At 23.0% G+C, this 21,528-nt stretch overlaps 6 protein-coding genes across 6 annotated transcripts; 4 read left to right on the top strand and 2 right to left on the bottom strand. All coding sequences in view use genetic code 6, as the record gives it.

Annotated features, from left to right (window-relative positions):
• Positions 1-159: 159 nt before the first annotated feature.
• On the bottom strand, positions 160-1,797 carry TTHERM_00052510 (ribosomal protein L22/L17e; the record flags this gene model as incomplete). The annotated part of the gene is made up of 2 exons (XM_001014947.3): positions 160-324; positions 868-1,797. 2 exons carry the CDS (start codon positions 1,795-1,797, stop codon positions 160-162), a joined length of 1,095 nt encoding a protein of 364 aa, XP_001014947.1.
• Positions 1,798-2,667: 870 nt separating this feature from the next.
• On the top strand, positions 2,668-3,456 carry TTHERM_00052520 (transmembrane protein, putative; the record flags this gene model as incomplete). The annotated part of the gene is made up of 1 exon (XM_001014948.1): positions 2,668-3,456. One exon carries the CDS (start codon positions 2,668-2,670, stop codon positions 3,454-3,456), a length of 789 nt encoding a protein of 262 aa, XP_001014948.1.
• Positions 3,457-4,170: 714 nt separating this feature from the next.
• TTHERM_00052530 (hypothetical protein) lies at positions 4,171-7,167 on the top strand (the record flags this gene model as incomplete). Its single annotated transcript, XM_001014949.2, has 4 exons — positions 4,171-4,212; positions 4,276-4,315; positions 4,374-4,598; positions 4,796-7,167. The coding sequence occupies 4 exons, from the start codon at positions 4,171-4,173 to the stop codon at positions 7,165-7,167; spliced, it is 2,679 nt and encodes an 892-aa protein (XP_001014949.2).
• A 451-nt stretch (positions 7,168-7,618) lies between these two features.
• TTHERM_000052539 (hypothetical protein) lies at positions 7,619-9,013 on the top strand (the record flags this gene model as incomplete). The annotated part of the gene is made up of 1 exon (XM_012797412.1): positions 7,619-9,013. The coding sequence occupies one exon, from the start codon at positions 7,619-7,621 to the stop codon at positions 9,011-9,013; it is 1,395 nt and encodes a 464-aa protein (XP_012652866.1).
• A 1,723-nt stretch (positions 9,014-10,736) lies between these two features.
• On the top strand, positions 10,737-13,581 carry TTHERM_00052540 (Serine/Threonine kinase domain protein; the record flags this gene model as incomplete). The annotated part of the gene is made up of 3 exons (XM_001014950.3): positions 10,737-12,298; positions 12,435-12,834; positions 12,892-13,581. The coding sequence occupies 3 exons, from the start codon at positions 10,737-10,739 to the stop codon at positions 13,579-13,581; spliced, it is 2,652 nt and encodes an 883-aa protein (XP_001014950.3).
• Positions 13,582-14,570: 989 nt separating this feature from the next.
• On the bottom strand, positions 14,571-20,150 carry TTHERM_00052550 (hypothetical protein; the record flags this gene model as incomplete). The annotated part of the gene is made up of 1 exon (XM_001014951.1): positions 14,571-20,150. One exon carries the CDS (start codon positions 20,148-20,150, stop codon positions 14,571-14,573), a length of 5,580 nt encoding a protein of 1,859 aa, XP_001014951.1.
• Positions 20,151-21,528: the final 1,378 nt, after the last annotated feature.

Below are 21,528 nucleotides of genomic sequence, written 5' to 3' on the forward strand. Positions count from 1 at the left end.
AGAGCATTAAAATATTTTTACATTTAAATATTAAGAATATGACTTTTACTTATTTTTTCATAAATTATAAGTAAAATATTTATTTAAACCCACTAAAAAATAGAATGTTTCTTATATGCTTAGAGAATATGGAAACTTTCTTGCTAAAGTATAGCAAAATCAACCAGTTATTTCTTAGTTTTTCTTGAAAATAGCCATTCTCTTTTCTAAGGAAGAATCGACTTGAGAAGCTTTCTTGTCTTCGTACTTTTAAGCCCAAGCAGTAGCTTCTTTTTCTAAAATTCTTTGTTTAATAAGATTTTTATCAACTATAAAGCCCTTAGCCTATTTGTAAAAAAAAGTCATTAAATTTTAAATTACAAGTTTTATTGCATTTATGTTTATTTTTAATATAATAATTATGGATGATGGTATGTATAAATTTTTATATTCCAAAATACTCGGATTGCTGTATAATTTATGGCTAATTTATTTTAATATTTAGAAATTTATTTAGTTAATAATTTAATTATATCCTAAGCTATTAATCATCATTAAAATTTACCCACAATTAAAATTTTAAATTTAATGATTTTTCTAATAAATTCTTTAAATTTGGAAAAGACTGAAAAAATAAAAAAGCCACTCAAAATACTTTCTATTAATTGAATTAAATTAATATTATCTATTTTAATATTTAATAGTTTTATAAAATATTTTCATTAAATTTATTTAAAAAATTAAGTTTTATCTAATTGCATGCAACCTTTCTAGAAAAAAATATTATTATTTTTAAACATGTTTGCTTTTGTAATGTGATAGCAGCTACTTTAGATTATTATATCTTATGAATGGATGAATTAAATAAATTAAAAAAAATATTTTTACCTTGAATTATAAGTATTAAATTAAAACTTTTCTCTTCAACATAAGCTTTCTTTGTTGACGACCCTTGGATGTTAAAACCCATTGATTTTCTCTAATTTCGTCATAGTCAGCATTTTCGCTTACCATTCTTTAACGCATGGCATAAGCAAGAACGGGTGCAGTCTTACCTTCAAGCATTTCTCTGTATAATTATTTAACTGGCTTCTCATAAAGGATAACTTTAATTGTTGAAGTTTATCTATGCTTGATACCAAATCTACCTCTAGCATGATAACGTAAACCCATTCTTTTTTTCTTTCTACCAATAATAACACCATGGATAAAAAGACGATTGAGATCCATTTCTTTGAGTTTGGCAACAGAAATAGTTTTAGCAATAGCTTAAGCAATCTATTCTGAAGCTTTTGAATGGATATTAGAAAGGATTGAAAGAGCATCGTAAGCATGCTATTTACGAATGGCACGAGCAGGTAAGAATAATCTCTTAATTGAGTTTTCAACACTTTTTGTATATGATTCGACAGTAACAAGAGGTTCACGAGGAAGAACTTTCAAAACAACTGGATCAGTATACTCCTATGGGTTTTTAAATGTATATTGAGAAATAACTTGCTGATTCTTTTCTTCGTTAGTATAAACATTAGAGTTAATTTTAACTTTTAAGAAATTGGCAGGATTCTTATCATTTTATGAAAGATTGTTTATTTAGAGTTAAGAGATGTTTTTCTTTCTTTCTAATTCCTTAGCTTTTTTGGCTTCTTCGTAGTCTCCATATGTGTTCTTTAATTCATAGTATTCTCTGTCATTTACAGTGTTTTTGAAGACCTTTTAATTTTCTACTATAGTTTAATTATAAGAACGCATAGAATAAATAGGTCTAAAACTTAGCAGCATTGATTTATTAAATTATTTTAAACTTCTTGTAATCATTTTTAATTTGATATATTGTAATTGTATTCCTCCTCTCTTCTACTTGACAAGCTATTCAATATTTATAAATAATAAATAAATAAAATGTTAAAGTGGGCAAGCTAGTTTATGTTGTAAAATAGAAAGCTAAAAGTTATATTTTTTTATATTTATAATTCTAAAATGAAATCTAGTTTAAATTATAGTCTACTTTTTGCCTTCTTGAATTATTAGTTTCTCCTTTTGTTTGGCTTATTTTTTTTAATTAATTTCTTGTTATTAGCCTATTAATTAATTTTTACTATATAGATTATCTTTTCTTAGTTTATTACACTACACTAATCCTTTAATTTATATGTTAATTTCATTAAAAAATCATTAAAAAAATAAGCCAAAATATTCAAAACAAAGGCAATATTAATTATATTATGATGATTTCTTTATCTTTTGTATATTCTTATTTGATACTTATAACAAACAACTCTAGGGTATTTTAACCAAATAAAAAATATCTTTTTAGAAAGATATTTGAAACAAATTAATTATTTTAGTAAATAAAATGTTTTTATATATTATAAACCCAATTTAAGCTTGGATATTTTACACATATCACTTCTTTTAATTATTGTAAAGTAAATGAAGTTTTTGTTTATTCAAATAGTTGGGTTTTATTTGAATATTTTCAAATTAAAGAATATTCTACAGATTTTTTTGTGATTGATTAATTTATAAGCTAACTTTAAATAAAAATATGTATTTAACTAAATTTAATTAATTAATAAATCTAATTCCTTAATTTATTTTTAATTATTTAACCACTTTATTCATATTTTTTATAGATAAAATTCAAAGTAATAGAGATTTCAACAGTCGAAAATATATTATTTAGCAATGAGTAGCAATGAACCAGGACCAGAAATATAAAAAATATTGAAGGTGGTAGAAAGTTAAGCAGGTTAGGTACCTCAAAATGAAGTTTTGTAATAACCTAAGTCTCAGCAAGCTAAAAATTTATTGGAGTAATTAGAATATTTCAAATTTCAATTTACTCTTAAGTTTAGGCATATTGCATGGATGGGTTTAGCAACTTACTTATGTTATGATAGATATAGAGCATATTAATAATATAGAGAAGAAAAGTAATAAATCTTTGGATAGAATAGGAAATTATTGCAAGAAAAATATGGTAAAATCAATCAAAAGTATACTCAATCAACAATACATCCAAGAGGAGACCCTGATTAAGGAGATTGGGTTTACTTTGAAGAATTACCTGATGAAGATTAAAAACTCTTTTTATAGAGAAAACTATCATATTAAAATAAGGCTGCTCATTTCAATTCATTCATGCCCCTTTACATAACATCTGGCCTTTGTTTTCCTATTAGCGCTTTTTTTTTAGGAGCTGTATTTAAAAAGAAAATATTTGATGATTAATTTTCTATCAATTCAAGAAATAAAAATCAATTATAAGCAAATTAACAAGACAAAGTAACTCAATAAAATAATAACCAGCCACCAGAATAAAATAATATTTCAAATATTCCAAAATTACAGGAAAAAAAATAAAATTTTTTAGATGTATTCATATAAACTAAGTTGCCAAATAATGTCATTTATGGTTTGGTAGGTGGCTTTTCATTAGCATCTTCAATCAAAATTTTGTAATTTTTCATGTGAATTCAATTAGTGTCATTTTATATTAGAATATAACTTAACTTTCATTTACTTTATTTAAATTAATATTTACAATAAATTAACCAATAAATCAATAAACTGATGGGCTAATCCTCCAACTTTATTCAATACTTTAAAGCATATTATTATAAATTAACTTCTTTAAATTTACTTTTTTTTTCTTCAATTTATACTAAAAAACTACTGAATCAAATTTCATAAAAAACCAACTAAATATTTTCACTTAAAAAATTAAAATGTTTATTGATTAAAGCACATAAATATAAAAGATGTTCGTCAAAGATATCTAAAAGTTTGATAATTTAACTCCTTGCTCAATCAATAATTTAACTTTTTAATTATTATTTTTCCTTTTTCTGCTATTTATTTAATATGAAATAAAAAACAGACTATTCAATTTTATTCACACAATTTTTAATCAACTTTAAAAAGTTATAATTAAGGAGTTTTTCAAGAATATATTCATGTATAAATAGTTTAGATAACATTGGATGATAAATCACCAATTAAAAATATTAAGTAATATTATATCATCGTTTGATAGAAAGTTTTAAAAAATTAAATTATTTATTTTACCAAAGAAATAATTAAAAACCACAAAAAAGTTACCAATAAAAGGTAAAGAAACAATAAGATAGTAGATACTAAAGTAAAAAGTTAGGTAATAAGTAAGATAAATATATAGATTGATATTATATGACATCTCTTTTAGCTAAAGATTAATAGGATAGCAATAATGTATTTTCATTTTTTAAAATTTGTCTATTTATTTTTAAAAAATCTTTTCTAATTCATAAGTAGGAGTAAAATAATGAGGCATCATAGCATTTTAAATTTAAAAGTAAAAAATTAACAACAAATTCTCTAATTTATAAATGTTAAATAATATAATTTATAAGATATTCAGATAGATAGGCAATATACTGAGGATGAAGTAGTAATTAGGCACCAATCAAATTGTAGCTAAACCTAAATACCTATTTCTTTAACTCCAATAGTTAAATAAATGAACTTTTTTAGAAAGATTTAAATAAACGAAGAAACTTTTAATGAAAGCGCTTACTTCATTAGCACTTGCCAATAAGCTGACGCATTCAAAGTCAATAGCAAAAAAGTTTCAAAAAGTAATTCATTTCATTTTTATATTCAAAAATGTTTTATTGAAAAAGAAATAAAATTAAAATTCTTAATCTTATGCCTTAATTAATTAATTAAGTAATTAAGTAATGCTTGTTAGTTTGCAAATTAGATTACTTACTGGCTCTCAATATTAAAGTGAAAAATTAAATTATTTATTTTAATAATAATAATAATAATTTAGGATGCTTAAGTCCTCAAGAAAAACTGAAATAGGTTCTTTATGAGACATCTTCAAATAGCTAGTTTAAGGAATAATCAATTAAAAAATATACTCGTAGAAAAAGCTGTTAAGGAGGGATATTTGGCGAGCCTTCATCTTAAATTATTATAAGAGAAAAATAGTTTCCTTTGGGAATAATAGTATAGCACATAGTTACAATCATTGATGAGAATGAAAAGAGGAGATTATAAAAGGAATAGAATGCTTTAAAATAGCAAAAAAAATCAAATCCAAATATTAAAGCATCAAAAAATCCTTCCTTTAAGCAATATTCTGGAAAATCTATATTTAATTCTCAGACTAGTGGCACAAATTTACAATTTACATCATTTTAGAATAATTAATACCATCAATAGTAAAACTTTCAAACTTTATAATAGTAAAGCAGTTTATTACCAAAATTCAGCTTTTTTGGCGCAGATCTTCATGATAGAAAAAGCATAAATTTAAACCAAATAAATGTTTTCTCTCCTAAATCGCCAAACAATTTTAATAAAGTAAACAATAGTAGTGAATTCGTAAATTCATCATAACCCTTACAATAATAGCCACAGCCTATTTAAATGTACTAAGGCAACGAAAGTTTATAAGAAATTAATAAAATCCAATAAAACTCTCGGTGCTAAGAAGACGTGAGTGAACCAATTTAAATTAGCAAATTAGAATTTGATACATTAAATTAGCTTAAATCAGAACCAGAAAAAATGAATAATTAAAGCCTTTGTGATGAAGATGATCAATAGTAAACTTAAAATGGCAAGACAAAAAGGTAAAATTTATAACAACAAGGAAGCGGCTAAAAATATAATGGATAGGAAAGCCTTTCGTCTCATTCTAGTGTAGATTTAGATGATAATGATGAGGGCTAACTACGTGAAAGTTAAAAGCGTGCTAACAATAACTAATAAACAAATTACAAAAAAAATATGATTGAAAGATTTTCTTTTTCAAAAGATTCAAATAGAGAATTAAACAAAACTAATTCAATTAATGAATTTAAAAATATTGGAAATAACTAATAATTGAATATCAATTTTGGAAGCAACTCCAAAAGATTCAGTGTTGTTAATACAATAGCTCCTACTTTACAGTAGTAAGTTTTATAAAGATAGCATTCTAAAATGCATGGTTAAGCTTAAAATGACCAACTCTAAGCTTTTATGAGCAAATACGGTGAATGCTAAGCAAAAAAAGGTAGCTTTTTAATTACCAATGTTAAGAAAATATAAGAAAGCAAATAATTGTAAGATGTTTTACAAGAATATTTAGAGCCAGGATCTACTGATAATCTAAACTATAGTCCTAGTAATCCTACTAATAGAACTGAAAATTTGAAAAAAGCTCTTATTAGCGCTACAAATATGATTACCCTATAAAATAAGGTAAAAGGTAACAAATCTTTCCTTATAAACTATTACAAATTAATTGGCAAATTAACTATTGATACTAATATATAATATTTATCATAATTTGCTGATGATATTTTAGCTACTCCAGTAGACAGGCATAAGTAGAAAACCTTAATAATTCGTGCTCCAAAAAAAAGAAAAGTTTACATTTATAACACACCGGAAGACAAAGTAAAGCTCATAAGTTAATTAGATAAGCTACATTTAAACTAAAAAGTTTAAAAGTACATACATGAGAAATAATGTAATGATTCCAATTAAAATACATCTAAAAGCACTACAACTGGGAGAGAAAGGGCTTAAACTAGCTTTAAGTCGTATTTTTTTTAAGATAAAGATTCTGAAATTATTCATAATAAAGTGAAATATACCCCAGAATTAAAACCTAATAAACCAGAAATAAAACACTATAGCCCTATAATAAAACCTTATAGCCCAACTAATAACTGTAAATTCTTATTGAGAGATGTATTTAGCCCAACAAACTAGCAGCATTCTTATTAGTAGGATAACACATCCAAAAATAGAAGCAAAAGTCAAAAGAGTAGCAAAATGGGAGATTGTAGTCTTAAAAAGCTATTAAATCCTGATGATTTCCATTATCATGACTCTTCTTCAAAAAATTCTTCAGGTAAAAATTTCTTTAGTCTCAGTCAAAAAAATAGTTTGGCCTTCCTAGATAGAGTTTCTAATAATGCAAGCAGCAATTCCATGTATTTTACAAAAGCTCCCTTACACCCGTATTTAGGATCTTTAACTCCAAAATGTTAAAATAATCCTAAAGAATCATTACTTTTAACTTCTCCTAGAAATAATATAAAAAAATATTAAAATATAAACTAAAATAATTTGGAATAAAATCCAATACTAAATAGTTTAAATAAATAACATAAAAAAAACATCTAAACTCTTTAAAATAGTTGAGAATAAATTTAAAGTTATTTAAATTTTATAATAAAATTATTATATTAATTACTTTATTCTTTATTTATTTGCTTGTTTGTTTTGTATTCAAATAAATTTTTATTTAAAAAAAAAAGAAAACTTTAAAAAAAAATTTAAAATAAAAATAATTAATTAATTTTTTAAATAATTATGATAGCTTTTATTCTTTATGAAAAATTTTAGTTTAAATATTTTGTAAAGTTTAATTAATAGCTAAAAGAATCTAGCTAGAAATAGTTTTTAACTAGATTTTTTGTAGATTGTCTGATTTGTCAATATTTATCTAAATTTGGTCTATATTTGACGGCACATATCTTTAGTAAACAATTCTAGAAATCTAAGTTAAGCAAACAAAAGCCAATTAATTTATCAAGGAATATTTTAGTTATTTTTAATTAAAATAAATTAGTAAAATTTTACAAATAAAAATATGAAAAGCCTCTCTAAAGTTCTCTTCTTATCTAGCTAAATGACTAATTTCAGCTAATCTTCCAGGTTAGGTCTGAAATTCGCCAGCAAGCAAAGCGTTTTTTAATTTAGAAGCTTTCATTTCAACAGCATTTCCAGATTTAGTAGCAATTTAGGTGAAAGGGATCTTAAGAATTTAACTTAAATTTTAAATTAACATAAGGAGAGATAAGCTGTAGAGTAATTGTATGAAATAGAAAGCAAAACCAATACAATTAGATTGAATTTACAGAATATAGATATTTCTCTAAAATAAGAGTTTCATAAAAGATTGGTTGATTACTATTTGAAGCAAAGAGATCTCTAAACTGAACAAGTTGAAAAGAACAGATGCAGTGCTCTAGCTCTATAAGAATTAACTGAGCTTTATTACACATATGAAGAATTAGAATTCAAAAATGAAATGATGAGCACCCTTAATAATCTTGTTGAATTCTTTGATTAATTTAAGGACAATCTCCTATTTAAATCGGCTTAAACTGAATTTGATAATTACATTATGATTTACCAAATTTTTACTTCCCACTAAAAAGATAGCCAATCATTTGAAGTATTTAAAAGACTTTAGGAGAATTGCTCATAGGAAGTAAAGCAAGCAAACTATGAAAAATACATTGATAGCCAATGCGAAAGAGTTTCATTGAGCCAGTTAGCTAGAAACCATGACTAAGTTTTTGATCATTTAGATATTCTATTTAGCGAAACTGATAAGCTCTTAATTCCTACAGAAAACTAAAAATTACTAAATAAGCTTAACTAATATTTCTTAAGGGGTATTTTACTAAGTACTTAATTTGATAGACCTGAAAAATAATTGGAATATTAAAATACTTAGAAAAAGTTTGTTGAAAAGTACAACTATTAGCAATCTTAAATTGAAAAGATCACTCTTTAAATAAAAGATATTTCTGAGAAAAATCCTAATTATTTAAAGATAAAAGGAGAACAAGTTATTTAATTTGTAGAAACTCACAAATTAGAGTTTTCTAAAAATATATAAGATGTTTGTCTGTATCAACTGTTCAATTAAGTAGTCTCTCTTAACTTATTTGAGTATTTCTACATGCTAGTTAAATTTGAGGCTAATTATAGAGAAGAAATAGATGAATTTCCAATTCTTCTGAATGAATCTCCTAATGATTTGGTAGATGACTTTGAAGAAGTTATTTTCATCAATATTTAAACAATATTAGAAATTCGTAAATTGATTCTTCTTTTTACTAGAGAAGTAGTTGAAATGCAGATAAATGATCCATATCCTAAGCTCGAAATATCAAGCTGGTTACCTAAAATAAAACCTATTTACCAATAAAAAATAAAAGAATTATTTAAAAGCATGAATGAATAGTATATTTGAAACTATTTATTTCTGAATTCTAGTTTTATTTGTATTTTTTTAATTTAAGTAATTTATATTTGTATTTTAATCTATTCTTTTAAAAATAAATAATTTCATTATTTAATTACTTTTTTTATTTTCAAGCCTATTAGCTGTATTCGCTTATTTAGAAATTCCATAGAATATAAGAAAGATAGGATTGTTAAAAGAAAATACTAACTTGAAAATAATATTTTCACAAAAAACATATTCCATTTGAGTAATTAAAATTAAAATAAAAAAAGAAAATTAAACAAAAATAGCTTTTATTATTCTAAAAAAGGAAAATAATTTATAATTTAATGTTGATCATTCAATTAAAGTTTGAGTTTGTGATAAATTTATAAAATCAAATATAAAAAATTTCATAATTTTAAAGTCTAAAATTAATTTAAAACTAATTAATCATTTTAATCTAAGAAACATTTTTATTTAAATTAAAAATAATAATATTATTAATTTATTATTTAATTTTCTAAATTACAAAACATTTTTTACTTCAATTTTCTGTAATTATTAAATATTTTTAAAGAAAAAAGATATGATCTTACTTACATGATCAATAAGTAAATTAAAAAAAACTAATATACTTTTTATTCTATGAAGTATTTTACATCAAAACATTAAAACATTGTTAAAATTCTATTTAATTATTTTAAAATATTAAAATATTAAAATTATTTAATTTTTTTTAACTTCAAAATAAAAAGATTTTTTCTATTTTGTATAGAAATAATATACATTTAGATTAATTTAATGAAAAATCTATCAAAAATTGAATTTAGGTTTTTATTTTATCAAAAAAATCATTCTAGTATTAAAATTATTATCATTATATTTTCTATTTTTTTAGAATTTTTATTTTGATTCTGTTTGATTCTGTAAAAAAGGATTATTAAAAGAAGAAATATTCTTGAACTTTCTCTATTTAATGATTATAATATTAGTTATTCTTTTTCTTTCTAATTCTGATTTTATAATAATATAATATTGAGGAGTTAAGCAACTAATTATATGCTCATTTGATTTTAGCGCTGTTAGTGATATTAATTTAAATTTATGATCTAATTAGAAATAATTAGAATATTCGGCATATGTATTAGTTTTTAAATTGTTTTGTTCTTTTAAAAATATTTAAAACAAATAAAGAAAATATTTTTTTTCTAGTTTTATATAATATTTTAAGTGTCTCTTTAATTAAAATAGAAAAATAAAGTAAGAGCTAATGTTCTTTTAACATTTTTAATTTTAAATTAAATTAATTACACGTAACTATGCTAAGATTTTTGTTTTTTTATGATAGTTGTGTGAATTTATAATTTTTTTGTAATAATATAGTAGAAAATTGAATGGTGGTTAGTTAATAATTTTTTTTACATTTTAATTTTTAAGAAACATTTTCAAAATTATCATTTGATTGTAGTTAGTTAGTTATCTTGCTTATTTGATTTTAAGTAAAATAGATAGAAGAAGAAAACAATTTCTTGCAAAATAGAAGATTAAATTTTTAAGGTGTTAACTTTTCTTTACTTTTTGCTTTGATATAAAAACTTTAAATACAAAATTTACATAATTTAGTAATTTTTTTATTCAAAAAAATATTAAAAAACATAGAAAAATAATCTGAAATTAATAAATTCCCTTAAGGCATCATACTGATAAGCTAGCTAATTAGGAATTTCAGGATAGAAAAATAAAAACAATGTAGCTTAATAATGGTAGTATCGCATTTGATAATCAATAGCTGAATTCTTAAACTTAGCGAGTAGAAGAAAATTAAGGAAGTTTATTATCAAATTTATTGAGTATAATTTTTAGCGAATAAAATTTAATTGCATTGGTAATATTTTTAATTGGCTACTTTGTTGGAAGAAGAAAGAGAAATAAGCCTTTAAAAAATGATGAAGTTTAAATTTAAAATGAAGAATTATAAAATAAAATATTTAATAGCGACTCATCATAACAAGGAGTTACATCTACAAAATAAACATTTAATATTGAGTAAAATAGATCAGATTTTACAGGTCTGAACTTTGATTAAAATTCTTTTTCATAAAGAGGCGTTATAGAATCTAGAAAATATTCAAACTAGAGTGGAGGAAATTACAATGAAGATATTTCTTCTGCAAATTCTGATATTTCTTTTTAGAATAATGAAAATTAAGTGAAAAATACACATAAAAATAGCTATTTAGAAGATCATTTTGAAGACAATAATTTATCTTCTTAGGGAAAAAGTGCAGTGAAAAATGAAAGTCAAGTTTCAAATGAAAATTCAAAATAGCTGATATAGTAAAGCTAGCAAATAAAGTTTGGATCAGATAATTAAAGCAGTGAAAATTAATATAAACATTATTAAGGTGAATTAGCATTAGTTCCTTTTAAATAAAATGGAAACTCAAATTACTACAATAACAATATCCACAATATGTAAAATTAGTTAATGATTGATAATGGTAGTTGCAGTGATAACAAGAGCTCAAGTCAAGCCTAGTAACCTTTACAAAGAAAGTTGCTTAATGATATAGGAAGTGCTTTGGTCAAAAAAAAAGCTAGACATAATAAAATGTATGGTTTAAGTGAAGAAAGTGAGGAAGAATTACTTTTTGAGTAGTGTACCTTTAAGAATCCGCCATTGAGAAAGAAGGCAGATTTTAAAATTGAATTCGAGTAAGATGATGCTAAGGGAGTATATAGAAAGATAGAAACACACTAAGTTATTACTGACTATGTATAAACTAAAGAAATTCATAAAGAAATAGAAGAGATTAAGTAGACTTTCTCATCATAATTCTAAATTAAAGAGAATCAAAATGTAAACGGCTTTAAGATGTCTCTTGTGAAATAAAATTTATAAGTTATTCCCATGTTGGAAAAAATGAAAAGCTAAAGTATTTCAGAAATAAATAACCTAAACGATAGCGCTTAGCGTGGACAATTTAATTCTTATGAGAAGGAACAGCAACTTGCTTTATATATGAAATCACCTTTTGAAGTTGAAACAAGAATTTCACCCCTTTATGAACAAAGTCATATCAAACAATATTTAGATAATGGCAAATTCAACAAATTCTTTAGAGTAATAGATGAATTAGGAAGAGGAGGTTTCGGAAGAGTTTATAAGGTGCAAAGTATGGTTGAAGAAAAAATCTATGCAATAAAAAAAATAGCTGTTCCCTATGATGGATTTTCAAATCCAAAAGAGCATAAGTATTTCAGAGAAGTAAAGAGTATTATGAGTCTTAATCACATCAACATTGTTAGGTAATTTGATATTTTCATTCTATATTTTAGTAAATAAAACTAACTTTGAGACAACGATTATATAAAATATTAATTCTTTTAAATTTCTTAAATTTTTTAATAAGTTTGAAAATATTTTTTTTTAAATTAATTTTAGATATCACACAAGCTGGTGGGAAAATTGTGATGACGAAATGGTAAATTAAGTCAACGAATTCTTATAGACAAATAATAATTTATACTCTGATGACAATAGTCCTTCTGTTTCTGAAGCTTATTAAAAAAATAAAAGTGACTACAACAGATCTTATGCACTCTCAAAACAAACTAACCAGACTCAGTCTTATGTTTTAAGCTACAATAATGATAATCTTTCTTGTATAGAATGGGAATAGTCAGAAAATGAAAATCAAAACCCTAATATTTCTAACAATGATGGGATAAAAAAGAAATTAGATGACTCTCAAACAATAAATGAATATCGTGAATAAAATAAAAGTCATAAGACTTTTAATTTTACAAAAGAACCTTCTTAATTGCTAACCTTATACATACAAGTATTTTTATACAGTATATTTAAATTAAATTTAAAAAAAATAATTTTATTATAAAAGCTTGAATATTGCTCAGGAAAAACTTTAAGAAATTACCTTGATGAATAAACTCATGGATTAGACAGCAAAGAAGCCTTCCAAATATTTTCTTAAATGTTAGAAGGTGTAAATTATCTTCATAAAAACTAAATTATTCATAGAGATCTTAAGTAAATAATTTATTTATTGCTTTACTTTTAATTTAAATAATAAAAAATATAAAATAGACCTTCTAATATTCTGTTTGAAAACAAAATTGCAAAAATTGCAGATTTCGGTTTGTCGATTTAATAGGAATTAGGACTTATTAATGCTAACTAAGAATTACCATCATAAAAAAATATTGATGGACAAGATATATCAGTTGCTCACACAGGAAACGTAGGAACTCCATTTTATATGCCACCTGAATAGCAAGATAAATCAGGAAAATACAATGAAAAGATCGATGTGTATTCTCTTGGTATCATTTTGTTAGAAATAATTCATAAAATGGATACATACCATGAAAAGCTTGAAATAGTGAAAAAGTTAAAAGGTTCCTAGGAATTGCCTAAAAATTTGCAAAAAACTTAAAAGTATGCATGTGAGCTTATTATTTAAATGACAAGCTTAAAACCATAAAACAGACCATCAATAGAATAAATTTTGCAAGGAAAAACTTATATGTAATGGAAAAAAAAAGCTTTGAACTTGGATAAGGTTTATTGATCTTCCTTCTTACTTACATGCATACATAGATACATAAATAAATAAATACATTCAACCAACCAAAAATAAAAATAATTTAAATAAATTAAAAATACAACTTAACCAAAAAAACTAACTTCTATAATTAAAATAATAACATTCTTTATTTATCATTATTTTCAATTCAAATTCTATATTACATACTCAGTATTTGTATTTATTTTTTATTTATTTTCAGCTTACCTTCATTAATCCAAGTTACATTTTTTATATGAGTATGTTGATAAAAAGTATTTTGTTGTATTTCTTACTTTTTAATAAATTTAAATCGTTCATTTTTACTTAAATTTTATTAATTTTAACTATTTATTTTTACTTTTTAATTTTAAAAATTTTGAAAACTTGAAAAAAATATAAATTTTTGGTTTTTAAATTGTAAAGGGTTTTTTTTATTTTTATTTATAAATGAATATTGTCTTAAATATTAATAAATTAATCAAAGCATTTTGGTTGATTAGAAATTCTGAAAAAGTTCGAGAATTTTATGTGTTTTAATATTTTAAAACAAAATTAATAAAGAAATATTAATATTTAAAATTTAAATAAATTTTAATTAGGAAAAAGAATTTAAAGCTTTTATACATTAATAAATATAACAATCAGATAATATTCTTATCAACTTACAAACTTATTTAATATTTTTTAGATATACCTTATTTTTAAAAGATTTAAAATAATAAATAAATAAATATTTTTTATCAAAATGTTTAACTATTTTTCTTTTTATGAAATACTTGAATTAATTAAAAAGCTCTTTGAATTTAAATCAATAGGTAAATAAACAATTTAAAATAATTTGATTTTACTAATATAATTTAGTATTTTTACATATAAAGGAATAATACTGGTAGATAGATAGATATAGCAAAATTATAGAGTTACTCAAAATATTTACATTTAATTATTAATATATATTTTATACAAATTATATTTTACTTACAACTTGATTATCAAATCAAACTGTTTATTTGATTATTCCACTTTTAGAATTTTTCAAATCTTTGAGAAGATTACAGTTGTTATTACTGTTGTTGATGATGATAATATTGCTATTGTTATTATTATTTTAATTAAATACTCTGTTGCATACTTAATTCGTTGTTGATGTTGTTGTTATTGTTGTTGTTGTTTTACTTAGAAAATTCATTTATTTGGTTTGCTTGGATTGAAAAAGCAACCTATTTTTATGAATTTCTATTTTCTATGTTTCCAAAATTGATGTTCTCGTTATGGTTGTTTACATTAATTTGCTGAGTAGAAATCAAAATCTACTGTTGTGAAGATCCTTATAATGATTACCTCATTTCGTTTGTCGATCTCGGAGGCTTTTTAAACTTATTCTAATCTATCAAGGATGAACTTAGTTAAGGATTTTACTAATTATTTTAATCCATTTAAGTAATCTAAGAATTTAAAGAATAGGAATGCTCTCTTTTTATTTTTTATTGGATATTTTAGTTACTATTTATTTAATTGTTTTGAGTTATTGAGTGTGTACTGCCTTAACATGAGCTTTACTTATTTTTATTGAGATTTAAATTTTAAATCAACTTATTATTTGAATTAATTTTATTATTGATTGAAGCTACGTCTATGTTATTTTACATTTATTTTCTACCATTTAATTAATTTTAGTAAATATATTCTCCTAAAAGTTATTTATTTTCTTAAACCAGCTCATTATTAGTGTATGAAGGTACTGAGTTATATTCGTTTAGTTCGTCATGGATAATTTAATTTCCTTTTTAATTTCTGCTTGGAGAAGTTGAAACTCTTTCACCAACTTAAAAGTTTAACTTAATTTAATTTTGATTAAAATTATTTAGCTATTTATTATTTTATAAGTTTAACACAGTGTTTTCTTGCAATTTAGTTGAGTAGTTTTTATTTAAGTTATTTTATTATGTGTTTTCAAATTTTTGTTGCAAATTCTCTTTATTAGAGTAATTATTATGCAATCTTGAGTTTTATGAGTAAACTTCTTTGCTTGTTTATGATGAACTGTTTCTTGCTTTTTCGTTAAAAGTGGTATATTGAGGATTTTTGCTACTGTGATCACCTGTCCTCGATCTTACATTGCTTTAAGGATCATTTTTTTCATAATAATTATTTTATTAATGTATTTGTTACTTTTGTTGTTACTATTAATATTAGTTTTGCTAATTCTTTTAATTAACACTTATTAAACTTTTTTATGAATTATTATTGCTAGCTACTTAGCTGTTACTTGCATGAGACTCATAGTGTCTGCTATTGCATGATGTTGAAATTTAACTTCTGTTACCTAATTAGCTAATTGATTCATTACAATTAAAACCAAAAGAAGTACTAGAATTAGTGTTATTTTCTATTTATTTTTGGCTTTTAGATTACTTAAATGAAGACTCAAGTGGATTATATTATTAATTAACTAGGATAGGATTGCTTGAATTAGTATTATTGATTGTTTCAGTGTACTTTCTATCTTCTAATGCTTAAATTTTGTATTAAGCGATAGCTGAATTTAATGTCATCGGCTAAGGTAAATTTGTAGGCTTTTACTGATTTTGTTAGTAGTTTTTATAATTATCATAGCTGTATCGAACTTGTTAATTTTTAAGCTTATCTTAATTTCCCTGCAAGCTATTTTAGAATCTATTCTAGTTTTAATCTGCTCCAATCATTTAATTTCCTTGGAAAGAAGATCTAGGATGACTAAATATTTATTAGCCCTGCATTTCTTAACTACTTATTATGTCTTATTAAGTACTTTTTGTTAAAAATTATTGGGACTCCTCTGTTAAGTTATATGGTTATGAAGAGATCATATGATCTAAATTTAAAGCAGTTTTTTAGCCATAAAATTAGTTTTAATTACATGTGTCGTTCTATGAAAATGAACGAATTCGTTTATCATTTTAATTTGATAGGTTGGACGATTTCTAATCTTGAGAATTATTTCCAGATTAAATAAATTATTAAACATATTATGTAGAAGAGGAAGAAGAAGAGGAAGTTGTTTAATTTGGTTATAAATTACTTTCATATTTGTTATTATACTCTGAGTTAGCTACTTTGTTATTTCTAGCACAATTCTAATTGAACTAACTAGTATTACCTGTAAAGCTTTTGTTTGAAGTTTATAGGTAGCTATTTGATTAATCATAAGAGTAAAATTTTATTTATTCTTTCAACTATAAATTTTCTTAAATAAGATAATGAATTTCTTATTATTTAGCTTCAAGCTAGCTGCTTGTGTCAGAAATTTATTGCTATATTACTTAGAATTATTCATTTCTCTCATTTAAGATGCCATTTTTTTAATCAATTTGTTATTGCAACTTATGAATTGCTTCGTTTTTTGCAGTATAATTCACTCTTTACTGCTAATATATTTCTTAATTTTTTGCTTTGATTTATTCTTTCAGTTTTTTCTTTTTCTATTTTAGCTCTTCTTTTTCTTCAAAAAGTTTATTTATTTGCATGTCTTTGTTTTCTATTTACTATTACTTTGACTTTACCTCATCTTTGTAATAAATTAACTTTTCTTCAAGTCGAAGGATATTAGCTTGTTGTTGGTCAATAATTTCTTAATACTTATAATTTTATATATCAATGTTCTTTAAATCTTTATTTAATTTGATAACTTCTCTCTTCAGATACTCTATTTCTTTTATGTAATTGATTTCTTAATTGCTGCTTTCATTAGATACTTGCGAATTCCTGTTTTACATTTATATTTAGTTTGTTTCATTTTGCTAATTTAAATGAAGCAAAGAATTTTTGCTATTTTAGTTATCTAAGCAAATTTTATTGATTTGTTGCTGTTAAGCTTTAGACAAGGCTTAGCATGGAATTTAGTTTTCATTTTAGCAATTCTTTTTTACTTTATTTAATTAAGATGTTCCATTTTATAATTATTAATTGTAGGAATTTTCATGAATGTTTATAAAATGAGATTTCCTTTCTTTTTAATGAGATTTAAAACCTCTCTTTTCAGAAGATTAATTTATAAAATATAAATGACTTGTGTTACAGCTACTATAAATAGTATCTGCTAGTAGTACTTTACTATCAAAATTGATTGAAGAATTCTATCCACCCATGTTTTCTTTGTTATTAGCAAAAAAGCTATTGTCAATCTATTCTAATCTTTCAATTTCCTTAGAATTAAATATAAAATCTTCTCCTGTTTCTTCTAAAATATAAGTTTGATTTGTGATTGGATTTATCTTCTTGTATTATTAAGTTATTTGGGGTTAAATTTAATTTTATGAATTATCTATTTCTGAATGTTACTAAGAGACGCCATGCCCATGCGAGAGTTGTAATTTCTTGATAAGATAAAAATCACTCTCACTATTCATGTCAAGAGTTTCTTCTAACTTTTTTAAGATTACACTATATTGTCCACTCCTGAATGGCTACTGTTAACTATCTTATTCTTCTAAATTATCTTGTAAAACTTTATTTTCGTTTATTTTATTTGAATTACTAACTGAAGTGCCTTTCATGTGATTTATTGATTGAGACACTTCAATCTATGGATTACTGTTAGTATTATAATTACTATTTTTACTTGTGTTGTGACTATTACTTAACTAAGGAAAGCTAGAGTTTCTTTTTTTGTAATTCGTTATCAAATTTTAAAAGTTCTGCTTCAATATTATAGAATCATTGTTAAGGTCATCTCTGGAGCTTTAAGATCCTTCACTGCTTTAGCATTAATCAAAGTTTAGTTTCTGAATAGGGCCATTAATCTAATTTTCTTTGATTTCATTATCTTGCTAATAGTTGTTGTAGCATTCTTCTAAAGAAGATTAATTGCATTTAGATGAATTAGGATAGAAAAGTTTGTCTGACCCTGCCTCTTTCTTATATTCTTCATCTAATTCACTTTAATTTTATTTTAAATTCTAGTTTTATGAAGTAATTTGTATCAAATCTGAGTTAAAATTATCATTCTAAATTTGATTTTCTTGCAATTACACCTCCTCAATATCTATGTTCTGCTATTATTTATAGACATCTTAGCAATCTTTTATATTATCTTTCTTACCAGCTCCGAAAAACTCATAAATAATTTCATTATTTTACTAAAAGCTTGAAAAAGGCTTTTAATTGAAATCTTAATTTTAAAAATTAGTATCGATATTAGTAATACACAAATGCTATTTATTAGCCTAAAAAAAGCTATTTTTCAATTACTCTTTAGATTACTAATAGCTCTACTTCGTCTGCTAATTCTAATTCTATTAAGAATCAAAAGTAACAAATTTAATGTTATTTTAATTTTTTTATTCGATTTATTGCTCTACTTGATATATCAGTTATTCTGATAAATTAGGAAGATTGATATCTTGCATTTGCTGAGAATTTTCTTAACTTTTTATTTGATTCTATTAAAATAATATTTGTTATTATTATTGTTTAGACCCACTATTTTCTTCTTCAATATTGAAAGCTTAAACACTTTGATTGAATGATGCCTAGCTATTTTTAGATGTGTTGTGAAGATTTTTATTGGAGCAATTTTTCTACTGACTTTCGTTTCTTGCTGAAGATTGACACCTTGGCATAGAATTTATCTAACCTAATATTTAATTTGAAATACTTCTATTTAGTTTGTAATATTATCTATCAGTGCTTTTAGAGTTTTCACTATCCTCTTCTTCATATATTATACTCTCTTAAAAATTGTTATCCTGCACATAAATCTTGCTTTTTTCTTTGCCACTTTAAGCTGTTTTAATAACCTACTCTTATTATTATTACTCTGGCTGTTGTTGTAGTTCTATAATTTGCATTCTATTTTTTGGTTTTTCTTAAGTTAAGATAATCTAGTTAATATTATCCATATGATTTTCTTATTGATTATTTTATAATAAAATATTATTGCTAGATAAATCATCGTGTCTAAATCCTAACAACTTATTTTCATCTTAAATATTTTAGATGTTTTCTATCAAATCTAATTTTTAAAGGCTTTTATTTACAAATTGTAACTCTGAATCCAACTTAACATTTTATATCCAAAAATCATTAGATTGAAGATTATTGCGCTAGTTTTCTGTAAAATTTTAAGAATCAAGCAGCTATTAAGAAGAAGAAATTGATTATTATTATTACTTGAGTTTGAAATCAAACTGTAAATTCTATTCTTGGTTTCTTTCTTCACTATCTGCATGACTAAGTGTTCCTTCAGCTATAAGTTTGCCACTGCGCCCAGTGCTAACATCTACTATTAAATTATTATGGTGATTATTTTACTCTTGAGAATATTAAATTTAAGATGAGTTGCTTTTTTCGAATTCTTCATATTCTATCATCCTAATATTTTTGTTTTCTCCCTATGTTGAGTTCGTTTCTTGGCGAAGTGTGCTTTCTTTTGAGCTTTTTAGTGCATATGTCACTGATCTTACATCAGAATCCAACATTAGCGAACAGCTTTCATTTGTTGTAGTTGAGTGACCAATAAGAGTTTTTGGTGTGAAATGCTAAGGAAACTAGAAATTTTTAGGAGTAAAAAACCCTCCTCCGTGATTGAACATTATAGTTTTTAAATTAATTTTATTCTGCTTGGATATGCTATAAATAATATGCTAAAATATAAATGTGGTTGATGTTATTTATGTAAACTATTTGAAAATTAAAGGTTCAAACAATCAAATGCTTTGTTTTTGGTTTGAATTTTAATTATTCGAATGTACAATTAGATAATATTGAAAAATACATCAACTCAATAATTTTGCAGATCAAAGTAAAAAGAATCAATCAATCAATGAATAACAATAATTAATTATGCATATTTAATTTTCAATATAAATTACAAATTCAAATGATTTTTATAATCAAAAATTAAACGTTCAAATCAAATCATATTAATTTTTGATTTTAAGTTCAAAGATCTTTTTAAAATAAAGCATAAAGATATTTATCATTAATCAATATATATTTTTAAATCTTATGAATGAATAGTTATAATCTATTCATGTTTTTTTAGTATTATAAATTCAATTTTCATAAATCAATCTATTTGTTATATGAAGCTAATTATAATTTATTTAAATTTTATTAAAAAAAGTAAACAAATTAATAGATGAATTATAAAAATTCATTTTCAATTTCTGCTTACATTAATTGATATGATACTATTCAATAAATTATAATTTTTTATTTTTTTAATGCATAAGCAAATTATTATCTAATTCATCAAATATAATTAAAATGAACTTGTTATTTAAAGTATTTAAAATATTTTTTTATTAATAAATGCAGAAAATAATTTAATAGGCAACATTTAAAAAGAAAGTCAATTTTATTTCTAACTACTAAAAAATAAATAATGAAGTTTTACAAATTTTTTATTAATTTTTTAGTCTTTCACAATTCAAATATATTTGATAAAAAATAAAATAAAAAAATCTATTTAATGTTGAAAAAATAAAGAGTAAAAGAGTAAATAAAAATAATAATTTTGATAGATAGTTTGATTTATTCATTTATCTATTTATCTAGAAACTTTTTGATTGAAATTTTTCTTTCTATAAAGAAGTTTAAATTTAAATATATATATATATATATTTATTTTTTAATGATCAAGAATTATGCCAATATTAGTTTCTCATTAATAATTGAGTTAAAATCTTGAATTTAAGTATAAAAAATAGTATTTAGGATAACTATTAAGATGGAACTATAACTTTGAGCTTTAAAAACAATGGCTGCAATGTTTGATTAAATTTATTTATTTATAAAGTAATTGGATTTCTTAACATCAGTAAATAAAATAATAACTTCTTCGTTATATAAATAAATAAAATTAAGTATGTTATTGAGTGTTGTCTAAATACGTATTTGTTTTCCTTGAAATTAACTAATCATATCATATATTTAATTGAATTTCCTTTTTTAGTACTATTTAATTAA

Source organism: Tetrahymena thermophila, assembly GCF_000189635.1.
Source record: "Tetrahymena thermophila SB210 genomic scaffold scf_8254659, whole genome shotgun sequence".
In the NCBI taxonomy this organism is placed as follows: Eukaryota; Ciliophora; class Oligohymenophorea; order Hymenostomatida; family Tetrahymenidae; genus Tetrahymena; species Tetrahymena thermophila.